This window comes from Eleutherodactylus coqui, chromosome 2, assembly GCF_035609145.1.
Source record: "Eleutherodactylus coqui strain aEleCoq1 chromosome 2, aEleCoq1.hap1, whole genome shotgun sequence".
Classification (NCBI taxonomy): domain Eukaryota; kingdom Metazoa; phylum Chordata; class Amphibia; order Anura; family Eleutherodactylidae; genus Eleutherodactylus; species Eleutherodactylus coqui.
In genome coordinates, this window is record NC_089838.1 from 292,945,291 (window position 1) to 292,972,183 (window position 26,893).

The 26,893-nt window shown below is 46.9% G+C and overlaps 1 protein-coding gene across 2 annotated transcripts in view; it reads right to left on the reverse strand.

The window, feature by feature from the left end:
- The window catches only part of LOC136610835 (C-type lectin domain family 4 member G-like), a 43,726-nt gene extending 22,300 nt beyond the window's left edge, over positions 1–21,426 (reverse strand). Inside the window, exons 1-4 of one of the 2 annotated variants that reach the window (XM_066590033.1) lie at positions 21,291–21,426; positions 4,756–4,815; positions 4,023–4,124; positions 3,464–3,574 (exon numbers count right to left, since the gene is read on the reverse strand). In XM_066590033.1, coding sequence (XP_066446130.1) covers positions 3,464–3,574; positions 4,023–4,124; positions 4,756–4,815; positions 21,291–21,339 — 322 coding nt within the window. In that variant the 5' untranslated portion in view covers positions 21,340–21,426. The remainder of the gene's footprint in view (positions 1–3,463; positions 3,575–4,022; positions 4,125–4,755; positions 4,816–21,290) is intronic. The other variant, XM_066590034.1, reaches the window with a different exon arrangement.
- Between the last annotated feature and the right edge of the window lie 5,467 nt (positions 21,427–26,893).

Here is a 26,893-nt window from a genome sequence, read left to right on the forward strand (position 1 = left end):
CATAACACACATAGGACTTTGTCCCTTCAACCCCTCAGTTCTCAAGTCACTTCTGACTCGTGAAAGTGATCTATTTGTCTATGGGGCTTAGTTGCAATACAGCCCATGGACAGGAGTGGCGCTCTCCATTAAATGGGGACCATGTTATTCCAGATTTTCCCTGCAATGCCCCCCAACTTCATCTGGTGATAACAGCTGTTACCTTGGGGTTTCTGAAATTGGATTTCCAATTTTATTTCTTTCTTTTAAGATCTTCAGTATGAAACAACCCCTTGAAAATATGCCTCCAGTGAAAAATCATTTTTCTTTTGTTGCTACTAGGAAGTTTTCATTGTCTGCCATGTTACATATATATTGGATCATGTGTAAGCATATAAGCACAAATAACTTCTAATAAAGACAGGTAAGCATATATTTTGCAGGCACCTTGTTATATTTATCAAAAGAGCTTTAGACTAGTACAATATGGGAAGGGAAGTGAAAGGCCAGATAAAAATATACAGCTAATTAATACATTTGAGAACCTCACTATTAGAAGTGGAAAGAAAGAACAAAGACAAAAAATTCAGAAGGAAAGTAGAAGAGCAAGAGACACTGATCACAAACTAAAATGTTTTTACACAAATGCACAGAGTATGTGAAACAAACAAGGAGAATTGGAGCTCCTAACAGGAAGAGAAATATGAATCATAGAATGTTAGAGTTGGAACGGACCTCCAAGTTTCATCCCATGATGTCATAGGCATCATAGAAACGTAGGGGGATAATACACATAATTGGAATACAAGGCTTGAAGATTTAAACCTTTTTATGAGAAACAGACCTAGTAAAGGATGAGGAGGTATTGTGTTGTATGTTAGGAAAGCATACATCTTTACAGAGATTCAAGCTTCAGAGCATGGCAGTTCTGTAGAAGATGTTTGGATAAGAATGCAAGAAGAGAACAGAAGGGACACCATTGTACATTGTAGTCATTCTCTATAGGCTGCCTCGACAAGCAGAAGACATTGATGAACTCTTTCTACATCAGATGACCAAGTTCTCAAAAAAGAACGACATAGTGATCAAGGCAGATTTTAACTATCCAGACATTTGTTGGGAATCTCTTTCGGGCAAAATTAATGGATCCAGCAAATTCGTATCATCCCTTGCTGACAACTTTATCTTCCAAAAGGTAGAAGAGAAAACAGGGAAATATTGTGAAATGGGAATCGCAAAGCACAATTGTTAACAATCCCTAAAAGAAGGAAGAATGAAAGCCATTAAAAAAACAGGATGGAGGAACACAGAACTTACACACATGTTAAAAAGGAAGAAAATTGGTTTATCAAATGGAGAGAGGAGGGGGATAACTAAAGAAGAATATAATGCGGTCTGCTGAAACTGTAGGGCAAATATCAGAAAAGCTAAAGCTAATAATGAATTGAGGCTTGCAACAGAGGCCAAAAGCAATAAAAAGGATTGGGAAGGGGGGGGGGGGGGAGTGGTGTATGTCAAAAGGAAAAGAAAACTCAAAGATGCTATAGGATGTTTACAGGATGAAAATGGTGAATTGGTTAAGAATGATGTTGAGAAGGCCGAACTTTTAAATTCCTATTTTGTCTCTGTTTTTTCTCAGAAAGCAGATGTAACATCAACTGATCTTCCATGTGCTGTTGGGGGAATAAAAGAATGCAGGCTACCTATAAGCAGAGATATGGTGAGGGAACACTTAGCTAACTTGAATGAATTTAAGTCTCCAGGTTCAGATGAATTGCATCCTATGGTACTGAAGGAAACAGCAGAGGTAACTGCTAAACCACTCAACGTAATCTTTGAAAATTCCTGGAGAACAGGAGAAGTCCCAGAAGATTGAAAAAGGGCAAATGTTGTCGCTATCTTCAAGAAAAGGAAGAAGGTGGACACAGGAAACTACAGGCCTGTGAGCCTGACTTCTCTACTGGGAACTGACTTTAAACAAATTAAATAGCATATATGCAAGTACTTGGATAAGAATTGAGTAAATAACCAGAGCCAGCATGGGTTTGAAACAAACAAGTCATTCCAGACTAATCTAATTTCTTTCAATGACAGAATCACCAACTGGGTTGATCAGGGAAATGCGGTGGATATAGTATACAGTATCTTGACTTTAGTAAAGCATTTGACAAAGTATTTCATACTATTCTTTAGTAAAAATGACCAAATATGGGATTGACAAGGCAACTGTTAGGTGGATTCACAAATGGCTGAGTGATCATACTCAAAGAGTGGTCATAAATGGCTGCACATCGAACTGGAAGAAAGTGGCAAGTGGGGTACCACAAGGCACTGTCCTAGGCCTAGTGTTGCTCAACATTTTTATACATGATCTGGAGGAGCAAATTGAGTGGAACTGATCAAATTTGCTGATGACACAAAACTAAGAGGGTTAACTAACATTAAAAGAGAGAAAGAGGAGTCAAAAAGATCTAGACAAGCTTGAACGGTTGGGCAAGAAAAATTAAACAATCATACACAATGGGAGGATTTGGGCTAAGCAGCAGCATATGTGAAAAAGACTTGGGTATACTAATAGATCATACACTGAACATGGGTCAAAAGTGTGATGCAGCAGGAAAAAAGGGAAACAATTCTGGGATGTATTAAGAGAGGCATAGAGTCTAGATCATGTGAGTTCATTATATCCCTCTACTCTTCCTTAGTCAGACCTCATCTGGAATACTGTGTCCAGTTCTGGGCACCCCAATTCAAAAAAGACGCAGACTAACTGGAGCAAGTTCAGAGAAGAGTTACCAAGATGGTGAGCGGTCTGCAAATTATGTCCTATGAGGAACGGTTAAAGGATCTGGGAATATTTAGCTAGCACAAAAAGAAGGCTGAGAGGAGACTTAATAGCTGTCTACAAATATCTGAAGGGCTGTCACAGTGCAGAGGGATCAGCCCTATTCTCATTTGCACAAGGAAAGACTGGAAGCAATGGGATGAAACTGAAAGGGAGGAGATACAGATTAGATATTAGAAAAAAAAAACTTTCTGACAGTGAGGGTGATCAATGTGTGGAACAGGTTACCACGGGAGGTGGTGAGTTCTCCTCCAATGGAAGTCTTCAAACAGAGACTGGACAGACATCTGTCTGAGATGATTTAATGATCTTGCATTGAGCAGGGGGTTGGATCCGATGACCGTGGAGGTCCCTTTCAACTCTACCATTCTGTGACTCTATACTCTACCCCTTATTGAAATTAATAGTGTGCAGTATACAAGTGAATGAAGCTACAGTAATAAACATTTATTTCACACTATAAACATGAATTCACTAACTGAAGATCACATCCTAAGTGCTTTCTAAGTGGATTACTGGAGGAACATTTTCATTTTACATATTTTCCAGACAAAATGTAAGACGAAAGTGCAGTAGACAAGACTTTATAGCTGTGTTACAAATACCCTATAATACTGGAGCTATGTAACCAAAACTCACAGTATTTTAACAGGAGACCTGTGGAGGCAACCAGAATAAGGAACATGATAATTAGAAGGATCAGCGCTGCTAGAATTATCCGGGATTTTGAGCTTTTGTTAGTTGACACTTCTGAAATAAACAAGAAACGAGTATCAGCACAATAGTTACTAAGTCAGTGCCAAATGATGTAGGACAATACAAGATTAGACTGAAGATTATACAAGCATTATGTAGGAAGAGCCCAACTCATAGTGGCAAGCATTCTCCATCTCATTTATTTACAGGAAGCTTTAGCAGCTTACACCAATGTGATATGGGCTGTTACAGTAACTGCAACATACATAGAGAGGATGGAGCCCCATGGCAAAAATCCAAATAGGGTCCCCACTCAAAGTTTGTTAATGACACCCAGGTCTTATCTATAACTCTGAACAGCCCAGAACCAGGTATGCTGTCATAGATGTTCAGTGGGATTTTGCAGACACGCAATCATAGGATTTTAGATGATTTTTTCATCTTAGGTTTCCAGACACACAAGCATAGGCCAGATTTGAAATTAACATGTATTAGGCTTTACTCTTGGTTGTTGGCGTTTCATTCTTCTTCACTGAATCGCTCAACACCGTTCCTGTTTTTAGTTCTTCCACATTCACATACACATCTTCATTGATATCAGTGTCTGAAAATTAGAGACATTAAAAGTGAAATTTCATATTTTCCTTTATTTTCTACACCCAAAAGCTAAGAAAAGATTCTCTTTAATAAAGCAACTTTGCTGCCGTTTTGTGTATTCAGTACCCATGCAAAAGTATGTGCACCAAAAACATCCAAAAGTAATCCAACATTCCAAAGCAGAATATACTAGTGAGATATTTACCCAACCACCAAATGCCAAATGCCATGAGTGTTTAAGCATTTCGAGCAACAAGCTCTTAGTCACAGTAATAATCAAGAAGGATAACTTCACACAGGCGAGCGCGATATGGGCCCAATATCGCGCTCACCAACATGCAATTTTCCTGCAGGCGTTTTTATTTCAAAACTGCTTTGCTTCACTTCAGAGAAGAAGCGATTCTCTACCACGGCTGTCAGGTTCGCGGAGTTTCTCCCATTCAATGGGAGACCTCGCATTGTGTATACCTAGCATGTGGTGCGATGCTGCTGCCAGCCCCATTGAAAACAATGGGCGGTGTAATGCGGGTGCACGCCCAAAGATAGGATTTTTAATCAAAACTGCTGCTAGTAATTGCTTTGTTTTAGGTGCATCAGAGCAATGATTGGTTGAACTCAAGTAAAGGAAGATACTATACCCTTGGTTGTTGATGCTTCAGCCATTTCATTCCTGTACGCATTGTTCTTGTAACAGTTTTCTAAGGAGAATTAGAGACACAGGCATCATGGCACGGATAGAGAGGAGAGAGAGTTAGAGTTTACTACTACTTATTACCAGTGTTTGTGAAAGCTTAAAGATTGCTTCCCAAAGTATGACTTTGGGTTTCAATTTAGGTTGTTTATAGTCGGGCCTGGAAATAACTTGTCAAACCAACAAGACTGGATGTGATCAAAGTTATCTGCCTATTCATTGACAGGCAGCAGTTTTTATAGAGGCACCTGCTTTAATTACAATAATTCAAATGTATTATAATTAGAGATGAGCGAACGTGTCCGTTACGGACACATCCGCACCCGGACACCCGCTTTGCCGAACACTGCAGTGTTCGCGCGTAAGTGTCCGGGTGCCGCCGGGGGGCGGGGAGATGCGCGGCGGCGCGGGCGGCAGTAGCGGGGAACAGGGGGGAGCCCTCTCTCTCTCCCTCTCCCCCCCACTCCCCGCCGCACCCCCCCGCGCTGCCACGGCGGCCCCCGAACTTTTTCGCCCGAACACTGAAGTGTTCGCAAGGTTCGGTGTTCGGGCGAAAAAGGGGCGGGGCCGAACGTGTTCGCTCATCTCTAATTATAATTCATTTATTACTATTGGTTCATAAAACTAAAACACTAAGGCTTCCCTCACACAGGCATTTGCAGAAACGCAGCGTTTTTCAATGCATTTACTGCAGATTCAGCCCGGTTTCAGCAGCGCTGGCTTGCTTTATGCCAGCATTTTGGCTGCCTTTTCAGCACAGCTGAAGCATACTGGAAAAAAAATGAATACTCACCTAGCAGTCTCTGATTGGCTGAGAGAGTCAATAATTGGCTGTGATTGGGCATCGAGCCAGCTCTGAGAACCAATTATAGCAAACTATTGCTGGAGGTGGGGTTCTCAAACCTCGCTTACCGCAATAAATCATCTGTCAGTGCAGGGGAAGCCTAGAACAGCGCCAGAGACCAGCGGCCAGGACCTCGATGGCAGCTGCTAGGTAAGTATTGCTTTTTTTCCCCATCTAGTGTAGCTAGGACTTGTTTTTGAAGTAGGACTTATATTGCAAGCCCTACCCCTGAAAATCGGTGCGCGCCTAACGCTGCCAAAATCGCGGCACTAAGATTTGACGTGTTTCAAGCAGTGCTGAAACTGCTGCCCATTCATTTCAATGGGCGAAGCAGGGCTGAAAACACCCAAAGATAGAACATGCATCGCTGTCAATGCGCAGCGTTTTGACGCTTGTGTGAGCAGCCCCATTAAAATGAATGGGAGCGTTGAGCTAAATGCTGTACAAAAACCTCTGTGTGGGGGAGACCTTATATGAATGTGCAAGATAAGGAAGTTAACATCTAAAATGCCAAACAAACTTCTCGCAGGCGCAGTGGAATCACATATGATTGGCTTCTCGGTACAGGAATGTATAACAATACAATGTTTAGTATAAATATTTGGGCAAAATAAAAATTTCTCTCTCAGCAGTGCATTTTTTCGGCAACACGCCGCCCCCAATAGTGTGAATGGGTGATTTTACCACTAATGAGGCTTCTGGAAAATCGGCCATTCATGCGATTTTGACGCCCGTGTAGATGAACCCCTAATCTGCAGCTTTAGGATTCCGCTCCAATACCGCATGTCTACATGGAATTCCTCATGTCTTTCAGTGTGTCTAGTATAAATATTTAGTTTGTCCATAATCACCCATACTCTCTCACCTATAATAATACCAAATGTGTGCCTTTCATCGGTAAAGTCTGCACTGGAGCCGATCAGTATTTAGTTATGTCTCTGATAAGGCACAGTCTAAGCTTACAGGGGCGCAGGAGTCAGTATAAATATACTATATAAACTCCAAGCTCATGCCTAACACTATACACGCCGATTTTCAGATTTTTAGATGGAAACCCTCTTTAATATTTCTTCATGTAATTGTGTAACAAATCTATTTAATTCCCCTTTTTTCTGTCAAAGAATCGTTAAAAATTGCAACACAAGCAGATAGGGAGTTCTGCTTCCTTTTCGCTGCCATTTGCACTGATTACAATAAACAGGGTAAAATTGTACTTTTGCCTAAAATCTAAAAATATCATAAATTCTGACAAAGAATAAGAACAAGGGAACAGTAGCAATGAAACTAAAAAAAAGAGAAGATTCTGCCCACGAGAGCTTACACGGAACTGCGGACATTGACGTGATAAGCGGAAAGTGTTCATTTTGTCCAGGCAATGCGAGCAATGTAAAAAGTTGCATAAACTTGAAATCCAGCCAGTAACTGACAGCTTTGATCCAGTGATGACCTGAGGAAGGTAAAGGGAGCCTGTAACCTCTGAACAGTACCGTAAATACAGTTACGGTGCTGTTCAGGAAGGTGACAGGTAGCCAGGTGATGTATTTGTTATGCTCACCCCCGCTTTCCCGTTTCCACGCTGTTATCCAGTAAAGTCCGTCCGTGCATTGGCTGAAAATCAGACTGTGTGCGCTCTCCCATAATTCTAGATATGTGGACCCTGCATGACCTGGTTGGTCTGGCTGCAGGTTGTACAGTTTATCTCTCTGGTTCTGTTTCTGATCCCCCAGCTTAGAGCGTACAACATCCAGGTCCCTAATAACTCAACTCACTATTTAGTAGCAAATGCAGTCATAGTGGTCAGGGGTGGATTGGCCATTAAACCCACTGGGAAAGTTCCCAGTGGGCTAGTTGGGTTCTGGGGGCAGTGTTGGGGTAGATTTTTAAATTTATTGCCTGAAATGCACTAAAATAAAAAAAAAAAATCAGTTTCAGGGCTTATTCACACAAGCGTATATCGGCTGACGTTTTCACAGCCAGCCGATATACGCTACCATCTGAGATGTCTGCCCCTCTCCTCCCCCTTTCTGGCTCTCTACATCTCTTCTCCCAAATGTCTGTTTGCAATGGGAGGGCGCGGGACAGGGGCAGAGCTAAGCACCCACCCCTCCCCACCCCTTGTCCACAGCAGGGGCAGAACTAAGTGCCAGCCCCTTGATCGCCCCCTCCCATTGCAAACAGCCGGAGGGGAGAAGAGAGGTAGAGAGCCGGCGAGGGGGAGGGAAGAGGGAGACGACTCAGATGAAAGCATATATTGGCCGGCCATGAAAATGGCGGCCAATATATGCTTGTGAGAATAAGCCCTTACTCACCTGTGTCTCACCTGCCACTGCTGGTCTCTGCATTCTTCCCAATACTTCTGGGTAGAGCATGATCAGGTGAAAGCTATGGCCCCTTCTCAGAGTTGGTGCATCCAGGAACTTGCCATAGCAATCCCGTAATCAGTCTTACCAAAAGAAAGCAGGTGACCATCAGTGCTTCGTGGACTGTAGAAGGCGGGATTCGGATAAGCACAACAAGTAAATACAGCATTTTTTTGTTATTTTAATATATTGTAATGACTGTGGATGGAACCACTGTGTCAACCTACCAGTTGGTAACAGGGAGAGGGAAGAACCTATAAGCAGGGCTGTTGTCCTGATAAGGATGACCCCACTGTCTTCCTCTTCGCGCTGACTGGACAGAACACATATAAACAAAAGACAGATCAATACCGGTGAGTACAGAAACAAAGGAGGAACAAGCTGCCAAGGGATAAACAGAAAAGCAGACTCACAAGTATGACAGACAGCTGGATACACAAACGGAAGAACAATAAAGCACAGAACATGGGATCATAGCAAATAACTGCAGGAGCAGCAGCTAAACATGAAGTCATGGAGCAGGATTCACAACAACACTGAAACACTGTCTGAAAGGCTCAGGGCAACTATATAGAGTGGTGATTGGAAAAGGTACATCAGCTGAGCAGGACACCCAGAAGCAATTAACCCCAGGAGTGCTGGAAGAGAATAGTATAAGCTCAGGGAACAGGGAGAGCAGGATGACATCCATGTCTGCCAGATAAAGAGGCAGAGGATTGTGTCTGAACAGTGCACCTAACATATATATTATTACCACGTAGGAACATGACCATGAGGAGCATTATTACCAATTTTAGGGCCTATGGGGCATTATTACAGAGTGGGGGCATTATAACTTGAAGGGTATTATTGCCAAGAAGGAGCCTATGGGGTATTATTACAGAGTGGATGACCATGAGGGATATTATTACCTAATGGGGTCTTATTAGGGGCATTACTATCTAGTGAAGATCTTTCAGGGGCATTATTACTGAGTGAGGGCCTATGGGGGACATTATTAACAAGTGGGGCCATAAGAAGGTCATTATTACTGAATGGGGGCATAAAAAAGGCATTATTACTGAGTGTAGAAATTAAAGAAGGTGTTATTAAGTGGGGGTACTTTTACTGTGTGTGTGGGGCCCTTAAAGTTTGGAACCTACAGGGAGAATTAAAAGGGGCATACTATTACTGAGTGAGGCGCCATGGGTGGTGTTATTACTGTCCAGGGCCCTATACAGAGGAAGAGTATGTAAAGTTTTGGAAAACAAAGTCAAGTGACTGGAAAATTTTGCAATTACAGATGTCTTTGTCAAGCTCTGCAGAGACATGTTGTGACCAGGAGAAGCTGTCATGATGCTCTGGGTGGACAAGAAAAGGAAAATAGAACCACTCCAGTCAGAGAGGGCATCACCTGAAATCAATGGATATAATGGTACTATAAACACTTATATGATATACAGAGCACATGTGTAGGACTAGTTTCTACTGCTATATGATCAATGTATGGGAGTAATGATGGTCTTTCTTTAGTGCACTTTTTTTTCAGCACCACTATGGTAATATTATTCAGTTATTATGTGCTTGTATTATGTGTCTCGGGGTACAATTTGGCCGTCGTATAGTGTTATTTTTTGTAATATTGATGTTTGTAGTGGTCTATATTCAGTAACAGTATGGTGGTATTGTGCAGCCACTATTTGGTGGTAATATGTGTTCATGGTGTGGCAATATTATTTAGGCCTTGTATAGTGTTATTATTGGCAATGTTGTTCTAGGTATAATGGGTTTTGTACAGTGACAATATTGCCATAGTTATATGGGTTATAATTAGAGATGAGCGAGCGTACTCAGCCACGCCCCTTTTTCGCCCGAGCGCCGCGATTTTCGAGTACTTACGTACTCGGGCGAAAAGATTCCTGGGGTGCCGTGGGTGAGTGGGGGGTTGCAGCGGGGAGTGGGGGGGGAGAGGGAGAGAGAGGGCTCCCCCCTGTTCCCCGCTGCTACCCCCCGCTCCGCCACGCCTCCCCCCACCCCCCGAATCTTTTCACCCGAGTACGGAAGTACTCGAAAATTGCGGTGCTCGATCAAGTAATTACTCGAAACGAGTAGGTTCGCTCATCTCTAGTTATAATGATTGCAATGATACAGTGGGTGGTTCTATTTTCACTTTTACAAATTAGAGCAAAAAAGGATTTCATGTTTTGTTTTTTTTAACTGTAAAATTTTCTAAGTAACTTTTTTTTTATTAACATTTGTTCCATTATTTATTTAGACCCCCTAGGGATGCCACAATTTGATCTTTGAACCCTTTTATAATGCCTTGGTATAGTTATGTATAGCAAATAATTATTCCCTGTGAGTGTAAAACTGCAAAGCAAACCAGTAAGTTGTGCTAAAGGCTCATCCTAATAGTTATACAGTTGTGCCATGCCTGGCAGCCTTATCATGGTTATCCATTGGCCTACCATGATTGCATTTGCAGGGAGCCGTTGGAAACAGAAGGAGCCCTAACCCTCTCTCTAACCACCTAGATGCAGTGGCTGCTATTGACCACAACATCTAAGTAGTTAAATAACAAGGATCATTTTTTCATAATCTTGACCATTACGAGTGTCCGGCTGTAAGTCAATACAAAGTTCTCACAGTGGTAGACAAAGGACCCATGAGATAAATGTTCATTATAGAGGCTTAAGACAAGCCAGTATATGATGTTTATTTACATCATGAAGGCTTAAAGATGTACTGCCGTTGTGACAAGCTAGCTCCTATCCACAGGTTAGGGGATAACTAGCTGATCGGTATGGGTTTGACTGTTGGGAATTCCACCAATCTGGTGAAAAGGGGTCCAGTCAGTTCCCAAATGAACAGAGCAGAGGTCCATTCATTTCAATGAGAGCACCAGACATGGACAATGGCTGGAACTTGGCAATCTCCAGTAGTCGGAGAGTCCCAACGATCAGCTAACTATCCACTATCCTGTGGATAGTTCATAACTTGACACAACCAGAATACCCCCTTACTGGGTGAAAAATAGGTGGTACTTTACTGCATACCTCCAGTTCTAACATGTTCTGTGCTTCATAGAAAATTTGCTGTGACAAGCTATTCACACCACATAGACTTCTTCCCTCCTAATGCCAATGTAGCTGCAGCTGGTTGTTTGTTAACCCCTGCCTACTTGTATTCACCCCACTTAGGGCGGTTAAAACAGGCTGAACTAGAGGGACATTGTCTTCATTCAGCCTAACATACTATGTTATTATTCTCCAGAGCTGCATTCACAATTCTGAAGGTTTTAGAGTTGAAATTTGTGTGTGCTCTTAGCTACCTCAATAGCTGCACAAAGCTGGTTATGTGCATTTAGGGAAATCCACTCTTTTCACCAGGCACTATATAACAATCTGATATAAGAAAAACAGAGATGTGCCTGATAAGAACATTGTGAATTGTTTCCGAATAGAAGAATTATGAATGCAGCTCTGAGATTTAACACGGGGTGTAACTCAGGACTAATGCAAAACAAATAATTGCAATATGTTTACAAAGTGACGGAAATCTGTAGGTAGTTTATATGCCCACATATAGTGTAACATCATGATCACAGGTTTGATAGTGATAGTTACCACTGGCGTAACTATAGGGGATGCGGTTGCACCCGGGCCCAGGAGCATCAGGGGGCCCATAGGACCTCTCTTCTCCATATAGAGGGAGCCCAGTACTATGGATAAAGCATTATAGTAGGGGCTCCTTTACAAATTTTGCATTGGGGCCCAGAAGCTTTAAGTTACGCCTCTGGTTACACCATTAGGACCATAAAATAAAGAGAGAATACAAAGTTTCAATATAGTTTGCACAATAGTCCCCTAACTCCACTTTTTAGCAACCCAGTGTTTCCGCCAGGTAAAACCCAAGATAGTTTCCTGGGATGGGAGAGACGGGAATACCCCTGGGTTCATCCCATTCTTAGCAGTTCCTCTGTTCTGTCCTTTCAGGAGCTCAGGAATAGATTTGTTGACCTCAATCTCTCCTGGTTAGAGTATTATCAACTGCAATCTTTTCTACCAACAGAGATGGCTGCTCTTTTAGTACTACACTAACACCCTTTGAGAAACTGTTTTCACTACAGTCCCCTCCGGCGCACACAGTGTCCCTGATCTATGGCTTGTTGACCCTGGAGACTTACAACACCGGTCCTAGGCATGGGAACAGTTTTTGGGAGTCACGATTCCCACAGAGCGACTGGTAGAAGGCGTTTATATTTACACACAAACTGTCTATAGCCTGCGCGGCTCAGAAAAAAAGCTACAAGATACTATCAAGGTGGTACAGATATCCTACTCGTCTCCACACTATATTCCCTTCAGTCTCGGAGCTTTGTTGGCGCTGTGGAACTGTTATGCTGGGTACACATGGGACGCTTTGACCACGGAAATCTAGCGGTTTTGCCGTAGAAAAAAAAACGCTGAAACTCCGTGGGATTAGCGCAGCTTCAAAACCCGTGGCACTTATCATGCTTTTCTGTTGAGGCCGGCTCTCCCATAGAGAGGAGCGAGGCCGCAACGGAAAAAAAAAGAAATGACACTCCGCGTCCTGGGAATCTGGGCCACAGTGCCGGCTAATGCCGGCTTTGCCGCAACGGGTTGTCCGCCCAGTGTGAAACCAGATTTTTGACAAATCTCGTCCACATGACTGGCCGGTCCCGGGATAGGCGGAATTGCCGCAGCGAAATTTTGCAGGAAAATTCTGTGGCAAATCTGCCCTGTGTGGGGGGCGTGGCCTAGCGAGCGGAGAGAGCAGAAGCACGGAGTCGCCGCTCCTGCAATCCGTGACAGTTGGAGGTCACCTGTGGCTCACCTAACCCGCGGACACCCTGCTCAACATCAGCAGCAGCTGCTCCGAGTGCTAGGCAACAAAAAGAGTCCCTCCGGACCCCCACCAGAGGAAGTTATCCGCCGGGGCCTAGTTCCTGACCAGAAGCCGGGGCCTAAATTGTCGCGACCGGACCGGAAGCGCGCCACGCAACTGGACCGGAGCGGTCCCCAGCGGGCAGCGAGGCCGAGGAGGCCACCGAGGAGGCCTGCCAATCCTGCACCGACGTGAGGGGACAGGAGTGAGCTGCCGGGGGAGGCGGAACGGTGACACAGAGGAGGAGGGAAAGAGGGCGCAGGCAAGGAGAGGCCGACGTCATCTTACAGCAGCTGCAGAGAGCCCGCCCGGCCCCTGACACCCGGGCCGACGAACAGCAAGTATAGAGTGACTCCCTTCCGTGGCCCCGCGGCCCCCCCGAGCGCCCGCCGCCGCGGCCCCCCCGCCATTTCCCGCTGCCACCGGGGGGCTGACCTCCCACACCCAGTCTAGAAGAGAGCGAGCCCGCCCTGCCCCCCAGCCAGATAAGCAGAAGAGGAACAGGGCTAATTAACCCCTAGCCGCCTGGTCAGTAGCTGAGACCTGAAGGGAGGGGAAAACAGCTGCTGTCAACTAGAGCTGGGACAACAGCATCGCCCTGCAAAGCCAGCAAAGGTCCCTCACAGGGAGCCCCTGTATATTCCTTCAGGGAAAGCACCTCATCTGCCCGGGCAAAGCGCAGTTAAAGAGACAGTACGTACACATCTCTACAATCTTTGAAAGCCGGCCCCAAATTAGGACAGCATAACAACCTCTTTGCAAGCTGTGCCTTCAGGGCAAGAAGAACCCGGTGACCAGAGCTCAATAGTCAGACACCGAGCCCCACCCCCCTTAAAGGGCCCACAAGACCAGCGCACCCCCGACAAAAAAAAAAAAAAAAAAAAGCGCCGGAGCAATAAGAACACAAAGCTCCACGTCGGACCCTTTGGAGAAGGCTTCCCCGAGTGCCGATTAAAGCACCCACGCTGCTTCCGCGAAGCAAACGCGTTTGTTTCCAACGCGCCCACCACCGGGGCCGAGGTGTAAAAGACTACCTACAGTGCGCTACCTCGCCCCCACTAGACCTCGCCCATAAGAAGTCCGGACCTTGCTCCACGGGCAGCAAACAAAGCATCAGACTGCAAACAGTCCATATCTAAATAAGGGCGAAAGCTCCGCGAAAGCAATGAACACCTAGTTGGACCACGCCGGGAAAGCGGGCCCCATCGTATTACTCAAATACATACTTGACAAGCCAATCTCTCAGCAGCATGGGGAAGAACAACAGAGACAGGAGTAGCGACACATTAGGAACTCCCCGTTCATCCAAAAGTCAAACTGACATGCAAAAATTTCTGAAAGAAAGAACTTCAAGATCACCTCACCCGACTAGCAAAAAAGCGTTAAGCCTTCCAGTACCATCACCCCCCAACACTGAGAGAGAAGAGGAGGCCTTATCAGATGGTGAGGAAAACGAACAACTCTCACGAAGCTTCATGAGGGACCTTATCACGAGTGCAGTGAGACCCATCATGTCTGAAATCTCAGACATTAAAGAGGACTTGAAATCCATGGGCAGGAGAGTGGAAGCACTGGAGACTTCTGCAGCAAACATAGTTACACATTCTACAGAACTGGCGCAGGTTGTAATAGATCAACACCACTACCTTAATCAGGCCCTTATTATGCAAGAGGACCTGGAAAACCGAAACAGGCGTAATAATGTAAGAATAAAAGGACTGCCAGAATCTTGGGCTGCAGAAGCGCTACCTAAGGTCGCCATGGAAATATTTGAGCAACTCCTGGGGCAGGAGAGAGCCTCGCGTATTTCGGTTGAGAGGATTCATAGGTCCCTGAGACCCCACCGTCTGGTATGGACCCACCCAGAGACACAATTTGCAAGCTCCTGACCTTTCCGGACGCGCAAGCAATCCTGGAGGCGTCGAGAAGTGCGAAAGACTTGCGCTACGAGGGGGCTGCAATTCACCTTTATCAAGACTTAGCACCAAGTACTCTGGCTAAACGCCGCGCACTCAGGCCGCTGCTTGAAGCGTTAAGAGCAAGAGACATTAAGTACTCGTGGTTGTTCCCATTGGGCCTGGGAATTAACCTCAGAGGACGCAGAGTCAATATCCGCTCACCGGACGACCTTCAGAAAAGCTGGCAGATTCTAGAACTAGATCCAATTGAAATACCAAACTGGCTTCCTCTGCCGGGTCTCCCGTCTTTTCCCATGCTGGCCCCCCCGGGAACGGACCTCCCCACGGGGGGCTCCAAATCCCCGGGGGGCAAGAGAAAGAAGAGCAAAGACGGCACATCCCAAGAAGACACCTGAAGAAGAAGACGTCTCTGTTCCTCCGAGAGAGAAGCCTTGAGGACCTCTGATCCGCAGAGGAACACCACCTTGACCTTCTTGAAGTTCGACTACCTTTTGGTTTGACACAAGTTGTCTCAAACGTTGGAGACTCTTTATCGTTTTATTTCTTCCTCTAGCACACTCCACCCCCCTGGCTGACCCTCATTGATACGATGGGGCCGGCCCCACACCCGGGCAGGTCTCATTCGGGTTAACTACCCACAAACACTTACCCCATACCACTGCTACGGGAGCGGTGCGGAGAGTCCCATAAGATTCCCTTGCATCACTCTCGGGCTCCTATTCTGAGCCCCCTGTGAGTTCACGGGGGCTTATTTAGTACACGGAAAATACCTCGATACACCTTCTTGAACACACCCATCTGATACCCTCCCCTACCTTCCTGTCCCCTCTTCTGCAACCCAGACGCACCTGTTTCTGGAAACCAGGGCTTGGCAGCGCTCTTACCCTCTCTGTTTTCTCATTCTTCCAACAGGCTAGACCTGCAAGCAGGTACCCGGTGGGAGTATGGCGCCGGTGCGCTTTGCGACTTTCAACGTCCGGGGTCTGAACTCGCCAGGTAAGAGGCACAACATAGCCCACCTATTAAAACAAATTAAACCTAAAATTCTCCTACTCCAAGAGACGCATTATAAAAAAGATAGACACTTCCCGCTCCCGGGGCTGGGCCTTCACCAGCACTTCCATAACAACCACCCAAGCTCGGCCTCCAAAGGGGTAGCCACCCTCCTACACAAATCGATCCCCTTCAAATTAGATTCTAAATACACAGACGAGGAGGGAAGGGTCCTAGTCATCAAAGGCACAGTGGAAAATACCAAATTAACTATCGCGAACCTATATGCACCTAACAACGACCAAGTACCCTGGCTGATCAAACAGCTGGAGATCATTAAGCATTTCGCGGAAGGGCAGATAATTCTAGGAGGGGACCTAAACGTTACTTTAAATCCACTTCTAGACTCCTCAACAGGGCGCTCCCAGATCTCCCAGTTCAAACTCAAAAAATTACAGCGGTCCCTACAAGATCTAGGAGTCTTAGACGCCTGGAGATACCTCCATCCTGCGGTCAAGGACTACTCCCACTTCTCAACAATATACTCTTCCTACCAGAGACTAGATTACCTGTTTGTCTCTACTAGCCTGGTGCCACACCTGAAAAAAGCACGCATGGGACTGGTCACGGTTTCGGACCACGCCCCGGTATATACAGATATCCACATTCAACAGGTGACCCAGGGGAAGTGGAGATGGAGGTTGAACGATTCACTCCTAGCTCCTTTGGAAGACAAGACCAAACTTGGAGACTCACTGGAGGAGTACTTTAAGAACAACATGGACGGCAGCGTCGCGTTCCCCACGGTGTGGGAGGCACACAAGGCCTACGTAAGAGGTCTACTTATAGCGCTGGGCACGAGAGTAAAGCGACAAAAACAAAAAGAAATAGATTCTCTGTTAACTCAGATCGCAAGGTTAGAAAGTGTCTCTAAACTCTCCCAGTCCAAAAATAACCTCGAGGAATTAACCTCCTTGAGACACCAACTCCGTTCACGCCTTACTGAAAAATTCATCAAAAAACACATGCACCTTAAGCAGACCTTCTATGCCCACGGGAACCGAGGGAGTAAAATAACAACAGCAATGCTGAAAAAAACTAAAACCCGCAACGCAATCCTCTCAATAAAAACAGAAAAGGGTAATAGAGTGTCCGCCACAAACGACATTGCAAAAGAATTCACCCAGTTTTACTCCCAGCTATATAACCTAGAGGATTCAGAGCCCCTCTCCTCTAGCCAGAGCTCCCCGGAAAGAATTGACGCATTCCTGAGGTCGCTGGACCTGCAAAACCTCAATGAGACAGACGCTTCCACACTTTTGTCCCCGATCACGAGCAGGGAGGTGGAGGACGTCATTGATTCTATCCCGCAGGGGAAAAGCCCAGGCCCTGATGGTTTATCTTTAAACTATTATAAAATTTTCAAACTGCAACTGATACCCTGGCTAACAGAGACCTTTAACGCCCTATTTAACGGGGCCCCTCTGGCCAGACAGGCGCAAGAGGCACATATCACCCTTATTCAGAAAGAGGGTAAAGACCCCGAGCAATGCAGTAGTTTCAGGCCAATATCGCTCATTAACCTTGACGTTAAGATCTGGGCTAAATTGTTGGCCAAAAGAATAGGGGACTTTATCCCAAACCTGATAAACCCGGAGCAAACTGGCTTTGTGAAGGGCAGGGAGGGTAAAGAAAATTGCCTGAGACTGCTGCATGCTTCCAAATACGCACGTAACCGGAAAATACCGATGGCACTCGTTAGCACTGACGCCGAGAAGGCCTTTGATAGGGTGAGCTGGATCTTTATGGAAAGAGTACTTGCGCGCTTTAAATTTCCCCCAGCATTTATCTCGGCCATCCTATCCCTATATGCTGCACCCCACGCCAGGCTAAAAATTAATGAAACACTATCCCCTACGTTCGAGATCCGGAACGGGACACGTCAGGGCTGCCCACTTTCCCCTACGCTCTTTATCCTCACTATGGAACCCCTCTTGCAGTGGGTCAGACAGGACCCAAATATAGCAGGTCTACGTATAAGCTCGAACACTTTGCATGCGGCAGCTTTTGCTGACGATGTAATGTTTGTGGTTACCAAACCAGAGAGGAGCATACCCAGACTAACCTCGCTACTGCAGGATTTTGGCTTCCTGTCAAACTTCAAAGTGAACTTTGCCAAGTCCATAATATTAAACATCTCGATCCCGGAATCACAGTGCCGCCCACTGAGATCCAGCTCACCCTTCAAGTGGTCCGAATCAGAAGTAGACTACCTGGGGGTTAAATTGACTAAGAGAACAGGAGACCTCTACTCACGTAACTTCCTGCCCCTTATTGGCCAACTCAAAAGCCTGCTGAGAACATGCGACCTGCCCTCCCTCTCGTGGTTCGGGAGAAAGAACATCTTAAAAGCATATATCCTTCCAGTGGCACTTTATAAAATACGGATGATTCCTATACACCTCCCGATTTCGTTCTTCAAAACTCTGCGTACGTTATGCACGAGTTTTGTCTGGATGCAAAAGAAACCCAGACTTGCATATAACCTATTGACAAAGAGGAGAACGGAGGGGGGAATAGATTTACCGAACTTCCAGGACTACTTCCATTCAGTACAGATCAACTACTGGCTGGAGCTAACGCACCCTACTAGGGATCCTTTGCTGCAGGAAATAGCGTCGGCCTCTTACGGGGAGTCTCTGGTGGAGGACTTGTGGTTCCCCAGGAAATCCCAATACAGGGCAAAAAATTTTGACCCGCTTATAAGAGGACCCTGTGAAACATGGGACAAATTCAAGGGAGAACTAGCACCGGACCCGTCCCCCTTAACACCAATTAGAAGTCTGGGTAGACTTCTAGGAAAGGAGCCCGACCCGGGTTCACTAAGTATCTGGAAGCAATTTAGAGGAGTCAAGATCAAAGACATACAGATGCTGTCCCATAAGTCCACTGAAGACATCGTAACAACGTTGGCCCCAAATATTAATCTCTCCTTCCTCCAGGTGTCGCACACCAAAAAGGTAATAAACGACTTCCTGACTAAATTTAGGTCAGCCAGACCAAAAACTGCCTTTGAAAAAACAACAGAGGCAAACGGTGCAAAACAAAAAATTTCTTACATCCGGAGGAACTACATAACCCCTCCCCGAATATCTAAACCAAGTTTCATAAGCTCGTGGGAAAAGGAATTAAAAATCTCCCTCTCAACAAAAGAAACCCAATCCATTCTGAAAACAGCTTACGGCTTATCCCCCTGTGTCCTAATGCAGGAAAGCCACTATAAGCTGCTCACAAGGTGGTACAAAACCCCCCAATGGCTAAAAGACTACAATTTAGCGTCCAATAACACGTGCTGGAGATGCAACAACGAAGTTGGATCTTACCTCCACATCTGGTGGGAATGCCCGAAAATAGCCCCCTTTTGGGAAGAGGTGGAAGGTGACTTGAGAACACTTTCCCCGAATTTCAAAATTACGCCGGACATGGTCTTCCTGTGGAGACCCTCCACAAACTTTCATCCCCACAAACATAAACTGGCTGCCCATCTTCTTGATGCTGCAAAAGCCTTAATCCCGCTCCACTGGCTGCAACAATCCCCTCCCTCCTTAAGCCAATGGAGAGAGAAGGTGGATTTAATATGTGATTTAGAGGAGCTAACAAGCTGGTCGAGGAACACACAGGAAGACTTTATCCTCACATGGCACCCCTGGAGGGAGCTGAGAAGGGAGCAGCAGCAACCCCAAACCTCCTCGGGCCAACGGCCCTGAGGGGGGGTGCAGCCCTGGGAGTGGTGAGCCAGGAAGCCCCCACTGATACCATGGGAGACTAGGAGAGTTCATCGGACCCCGGACGTTGGAAACCGGACGCATGAGGGAAGCTGCACGGATGCAGAAGCCTTGCTGGAGCCGTGGGTAAGGGAGAGAGTAACGGCTAGCGACAGCTTAGCGGAGACTTAGCGCCTGGGCCTCGCCGTCGGGCGACCCTCCCCCCCCCCTGCCTCCCCCCCCTCACCTGGCGCCCCCTACTTCCCTCCACCCTTCCTCCCCTTCCACCTAAGCAACACCCAGGATCTGGCATTGCCAGACCTGGTAAGGTTTTCATTTTTTGACTGGATTGTTGAAGACACGGAGTTGGGTGAAACCCTCCCCCTTCCGCGGAGCCCCCACGTCTCCTGTATGCGCAGGCAACCCAGTTCGGGGGAAGGAGGGGGAGCTCCGAATTTACAACCCAAGATTCTCATAGTTATTGTTATTGCTACAAGAATGTGCATATTACCCGTTTAACCTCGTTTTACCTTCCAGCTATTAGCATAACTTAATAGATGTGAATTTTTCGTGCTGTTTCAATACCTGTAAAAACTAAAAAAGTCAATAAACCTGATTTAAAAAAAAAAATCTGCCCTGTGTGAACTCAGCTATAGAGGTACTATGATCCACGTCTAGTGGAGTTGTAGCATGATAAAACCTTTTTGGGACCTTTTGAGTCCTCTACAGAGTTCCAAAACTTGTTCTCTTAGGGCTCATAGCCACGGCTGTGACGGGCTTCGCAAGCGGAATATGGCAGCGGAGTCCGTCATGGCACCCCCCCCCCCAAAGACATCATACTCACCTCCGGATCCGCTGCGCAGCTCCCGCATGACACATCGGCGCGCATGTGCAGTACAGCGCATGACGCACCGGCAATGTCATATAATGCGCCCGCGCTGTCATACAACGTGCCGGAGATGTCATATGAAGCGGACGGCGGTGGCCGGGGCGCGTATTCACGCTATACTTCCACTGTGCTACAGCGGAAGTACAGCGTGATTGGCGGCTTCCATTGACTACAATGGAAGCCATCCGTGCGTATTCCCATGGAAAATAGGACATGCCACAGGTAATTTCATGCTGCGGAATTTCGCAGCGTGAACATTGAGCTATTAGGTTCAATAGAACCTAATAGCTGCTGTGAAACGTTTCACATGGCGAAAGTCTGGCCGTTGGCATTAGCCCTTAAGCATGATGAATGCGGGACCCATCTGTGGGTCATTAGAATGGCAGGGTTAACAATACTAAACCTGCCTGCCTTTTCCCCTCTCCCCTCTCTCTCTCTTGTTTTACTTCTTCAATTCCCCCAACCCCTCTCCCCACACTCACAAAAGTTTTTTCTTCTCCTCTTCTTCTCTTTCTTCTTTTCTTATATTGGTAAGGATAAGAGTTAATCTTATTGTCAGGCCAAGTACTACCTGAGGTAAGAAATCTATATCCTCATCCGAGAGTATTAGACACCATAAAAGTTAAGAGTGAGTGGTAGTAGTTGTTGGCCCAAATTATTCCATTTTGTATTATTACATGATATGCTCATTTTTTTTTTCACAAGGTCCTGCGTGACCTTTTTGATATGTTTATTTTATCTGAAAAATGTCTCCATAAAACTGATTGAACAATAGTTTGCACAATATTGAGTATAATCTCACTACTAGCAGCTCGATATAACTTACCTGCACTCCTTGTGTGATGTTGAATAGTCTTCATTTTTTGATTCTTCATTACTGAGCTGTCAGATGAGTAGATCTGGGCTGTGTCCTTCAGTAATGTTATTCTATGTCCCGGTCAGCATCAAATGTCACCAAGAACTCCTTATATCATCATCAGATGGAAGAAAAGGGAAGGGAGGGAGGGAGTGTCTATCAAGGCAGCTGTAAAAGTTACAAAACTTTCTAAAATTAATAATAACACTGGCCTACGCGTATTTTAGTGCAGAGCGTTTGATAGCTGATATAAGGTATATTTTTTGTGCTGATTTCCAATATGCCATCCATTTCCCCCTATCAGCTCTAGTTTCTGTGATATAGGCACCGATTGAATTTTATTACCCTATTCCATATTACACATATAAGCGATATAATTAAACAAATACCATACAAATTAGTGTTTTTTTCTACAATATTGTGATGCAAGGAACAAAACAAAGTGGACTATGGAACAATTTATTATTTCAAATAATGAAAATTAAACCATAAATGAAACGGATATTACTTTAGGAAACTTCTTTTATGGGACATTCGTGAATAAACTTTGGTAGGAGAGTATCTTCGCAAATTCCAGCAGTAATCAGCCATCATATTTTTACCCCATCGTCCCTGATAACGATCTTCCATGTTCCTAATGTCTTGGTGAAATCTTTCACCTTGTTCTTCGCTGAAGTCACCCAAATTATCTGGAAAACGGTCCAAGTGGCTGTGAAGGTAGTGAACATTAAAGGAGATGTCTCGAGGAAGCAGTTAAATTTTTTTTTTGCCCAGTCCCCCCCATTAAGTACACATTACTAAGCCCCCCTGTAAATGACATTTCTAGCTGGTTCGTACTTACCGTTCCAGCGTTTCAGCAACTTATAAAAGTTTCCTCAAGATGGCCGCCGGCTCTTTCCCCGTCGCTCGCTGCAGCCCGACGTGCGCGCTCCCGAGACGCCGCCAGCTGTGTCTCCATGGCAACCGGACGCATCGCAGCCGCCGACCAGACGCCCCGCAGCCGCCGACCAGACGCCCACCGCCAGGCAGCAGGTAACCGGCGCTAGCCCCCGGCTCCCCAGCGCTAGCCCCTCAGCCCAGGTGAAGGCCCCGGAGCCCAGCGCTAGGTTCCGGAGCCCAGCGCTAGTTCCCCCGGCCTAGCGGCAGCCCCCCCCGGCCTAGCGACAGCCCCCCCATCGCAGCGACAGCCCCCCCCCCGGCCTAGCGACAGCCCCCCATCGCAGCGGCAGCCCCCCCCCCGGCCTAGCGACAGCCCCCCCATCGCAGCGACAGCCCCCCCGGCCTAGCGACAGCCCCCCCATCGCAGCGGCAGCCCCCCCCGGCCTAGCGACAGCCCCCCCATCGCAGCGACAGCCCCCCCGGCCTAGCGCTAGTTCCCCCATCACAGCGGCAGCCCCCCCGGCGCAGCGACAGCCCCCCCGGCGCAGCGGCAGCCCCCCCCGGCGCAGCGACAGCCCCCCCCGGCGCAGCGACAGCCCCCTCCCGGCGCAGCGGCAGCCCCCCCCCGACAAATCACTTACCTGGGAGGCTTCTCGGGGCTGCTGGGCTGGGCTGGGCTTCTCCGCTGGGCAGCTCCAGTTTCTGCACCTTCCTCTAACAGAGGAAGGTACAGAATGGCCGCTGTAGCGCGCTCCCGAGCAGTGACAGCTCGTCTGCGCATGCGCAGAAGAGCTGTAGCGGGGAGCACACTGAAGCGGCTCGTGCTGAATGGAGAAGACCGGACTGCGCAAGCGCGTCTAAAAAAGCAAGCTGCCAGCGAATTTAGACGGAACCATGGAGACGAGGACGCTAGCAACGGAGCAGGTAAGTGGAATAACTTCTGTATGGCTCATATTTAATGCACAATGTACATTACAAAGTGCATTAATATGGCCATACGGAAGTGTATAACCCCACTTGGTTTCGCGAGACCACCCCTTTAATGCTCATATTACATCCAAGATCTCTGTCATTCTTAAGCATATTGTTTACTAGCTTAGCATCATTTGGTGCTTTGTGGTTGCCCAAAAAGTTTTTAACAACCTGAACGAATGAAATCCATGCACTGCGCTCAACATTACTCATGGAGTCGACGAAGCCACTATCATTTATAAATTGTCTGATTTATGGACCATCGAAAATGCCAGCTTATCATCGTCCATCATAATCGAGAACCTTCACAAACTGCTTTATCAGGCCTTGCTTTATGTGAAGTGGGGGCAGGATTATTTTGTCTCTTCCAACCAATGGTTCTCGTATCAAATTCTTTGTTGGGCTAATAGGAAATTGACCATTTTTATATCAACACATAAATCCCATTGATGTTCTTGGTAGTGTATCTTCTCCAAGGCCAAAGCTATGGTTTCGTATTCTTTCATTTTGGTGGTGTGGGCAATTGGTATTGACCCATATATGTTTCTATGGTTCAAAAGAAAACATTTCAAACTGCGCTTTGAAGTGTCAATAAATAGACACCAATCGTTGGGAATATATTGAGGGTGTATCATGTTTATCATGAGTCTTTTAATATCTTAACAAAATATAAGATTGTTTTCTTTGCAGAAAAATGGTAGCAAATCTTTTCCCCTCGTACGGTAGAATGTTATGTTACATTGTGCTGCTGGGACCTGTAGTACTAAGGTTTCTAGCAGTACAGCTCCACAGGTGGTGGTGATTGATCTGGCTGGGTGTAGTGATCTCCTGCTAGCCACATATAAACACTGCTCCTGTCAGTGTCTGTCTGGTGTGCAGGGTGAGCAGTCATGTTACTTTAGCTTGCAGCTTTCTGTGAGACTTGTGTCCTGTTGTTTGTCCCTGTCATGTGGCATGTTTGTGTGTCCTGTTCTGGGGGCGTGGTTCCTAGCAGCTAGGGCCGAGATCCAAAGACCGCTGGGCCGCCCTTTATTGGGGCGATGTCCCCACTCAGGTAGGGCCACGTCATCCTTCTTGTAGCACAGGGCAAGTTGCTTGAAACCCGTGTGTGTATCCGTTCTTTTGGTCTCAATTGTGTGGGCCCCGTGCTTAGTTGCCCACATGATCGTAACATGTTATTTTTGTTCCACGTTCAAGTACATTCTTGTCGTTCAATCGGGAAGCAAGTAATTCAGCAGCTTCTTTTGAAAGACTAAGGCCTCATGTCCACGGGGAAAATCAGGCCCGCTACGGATTCTCCATGTAGAATCCGTAGCGGGTCCATCCTGCCCCGCGGACATGAGCGCTTAAAATAAGAATAAACTTACCTCTCGCACGCTCCGGATCTTCCCTTCGCCGTGGCTTCATCTTCTCTCCATCGCGGCCGGATCTTCTTTCTTCGGCCCGGCGGATGTACATGGCACGTCGGTTGCGTGCCGCGCGCATGCGCCGGCCCGAAGAAAAAAGATGCGGCTGCGACGGAGAGACGATGAAGCCGCGGCGAAGGGAAGATCCGGAGCAGGTGAGTATATTCTTATTTTAGGTCTCCGGCGGATCCGGACGGCTTCCATAGGCTTCAATAGAAGCCTGCAGGAGCCGTCCCCGTGGGAGACCCGCACGAAAATGGAGCGTGGTCCTGATTTTTTCATGCTCCATTTAAAAAAAAATCACTTTTATTGACCATCCGCGGGTATTTATCTACCCGTGGGTGGTCAATGCATCCCTATGGGGTGCGGATCGGCGGGCGGGAGAAGAGTTAAAATCCGCTGCGGATTTTAATTCTTCTTTTGCCCGTGGACATGAGGCCTAAGATCTCTGATTAAGTCACTCAACTCACTTTGATTAAAATGTTGGGGACATGCCGACGATTCCTTCGATTCAGTCCAGTAATACTCACTTTACAAAAATAACAGTCATCAATGTGCTTTTGTCAGGTCTGGTGGTGTCGGGACCGGCGGCTCGTGGCTCCGCGGTACCCACATCGCTGGTCCTGTCCCTCAGGCTGGGGCTGTGCGGTGCAGGGGAGCCCCAGCCCTTATTACCTTCCCCGGCCACCATACTCCTCCCTGCCGCCAGGATACTAGGGACGCTGCAGGTGCCGCCCCGTGTCATCGGCACCATAGCAACCAGGCATGCTTGATTCTCCACCTGTTCTGCAGTGCTGGGGGCAGGTTCCCCAGCACTGCTGGGAGTCTCTGCTGTTGTCAGACTCCCTGACCCAATCAGCTGCTGGGGCAGGAGTTCTGACAGCATTTAAACTTCTCTGATGCTTCCCTTCTTGCCAGTGTTAGTTTGGTCTTTCAGCTGCATGCACATTTTCTGCATTGACTCCTGTATTGAACCCCGATTTTGACCCTCAGTCTTCTGGACCAGACTGCTTCTGCCTGACCCTTTCTGTACTGTGTACCCTCCTGCTACCGACTTGGATAGTCTGACGTGCCTTAGTTTTTGTTTGTTTTTCTCCAGTATCTGTGTAGTCTTCCCCGTGTCCCATTCCCCTAGTGAGTGCAGGGAATGTCACCCAGTTTTTTGCCCTAAGGCCTAGCCCAGGGGGGCAAGTAGGCAGGAACAGCGGTTGTGGGCAGTGCAGGGAATACCTGTATTCCAGTATCCGGTTCCCTGACAGTTACACTGGCCAAAAGGAAGTCTGACTCTTGTATCCTACTGGCAACTTTGACCTGCTCGATGGAGGCCGTGGCAGCTTTAGCGAACCAGGTCCAGGTCCTTACAAACCTAGTTAAGGACCTAACCACCTGCCTGCAGCTTCAGGAACAAGTGGTGGCTACGGGTTCTGTACAGCCCCCTCCCATTCCAGGAACAGTATCGGAACCTAGGGCTACGCTTCCTGACTGCTTTTCAGAGGAGAGAAGCCAGTTTTTCAGCTTCAGAGAGAACTGCAAGCTCTACTTTACCTCCGACCCCACTCTTCCGGCACTGAATACCAGAAAGTGGAAATCGTTATTACCCACCTGAGGGGAGAACCCCAAAATCGGGCCTTCGCGTTACCAGCTGACTCTTCCACCCGACAGTCTCTTGACGCCTTTTTCTTTGGCCTAGGCCAACTATATGACGAATCTGACCTAGCTGCCTATGCAGTTTCTAAACTCCTAGCCCTGCGCCAGGGTCGGAGGCTGGCTGAGGACTATTGTTCTCAATTCCGTCAACATTGCACAGAATCTGGGTGGAACAACGCCACCTTGAACGATTTACTTTTGACTGGCCTGTCAGATGGTCTTAAGGAACTACTGGTGGCGCACCCTGAGCCTAAGACCTTGGAGCAAGCCATGTCTCTGGCTATTCACACCAACTGACACTTGAGGGGCAGACGTTCCACTCGGACCAGTCCAGTCCGTACGTCCTCTTCTTCAAAAGACCCGACCTTATCACCTCCGACTGCAGAACCCATGGAGCTGGGAATCATGAACCCAAAACAACGACAGGGATATTGCCTAAAGAAGAACCTCTGTCTCTACTGTGGGGAGTCAGGTCATTGCAATCTGTGTAAAGAAGCCACAGCAGGAAAACTTCGGCTCCTAGGCAGTTGTCGGGAGGACTGTCTAGGAGCTAAGGTACTCCCTGTGATGTCTAAAATGTTATTGCCCTGCACCTTAGAATTTCGGTCTTTCTATCGTGCTGTGCAAGCTTTTATTTATTCTGGGGCTGCTGCTAATTTTGTTAACTTT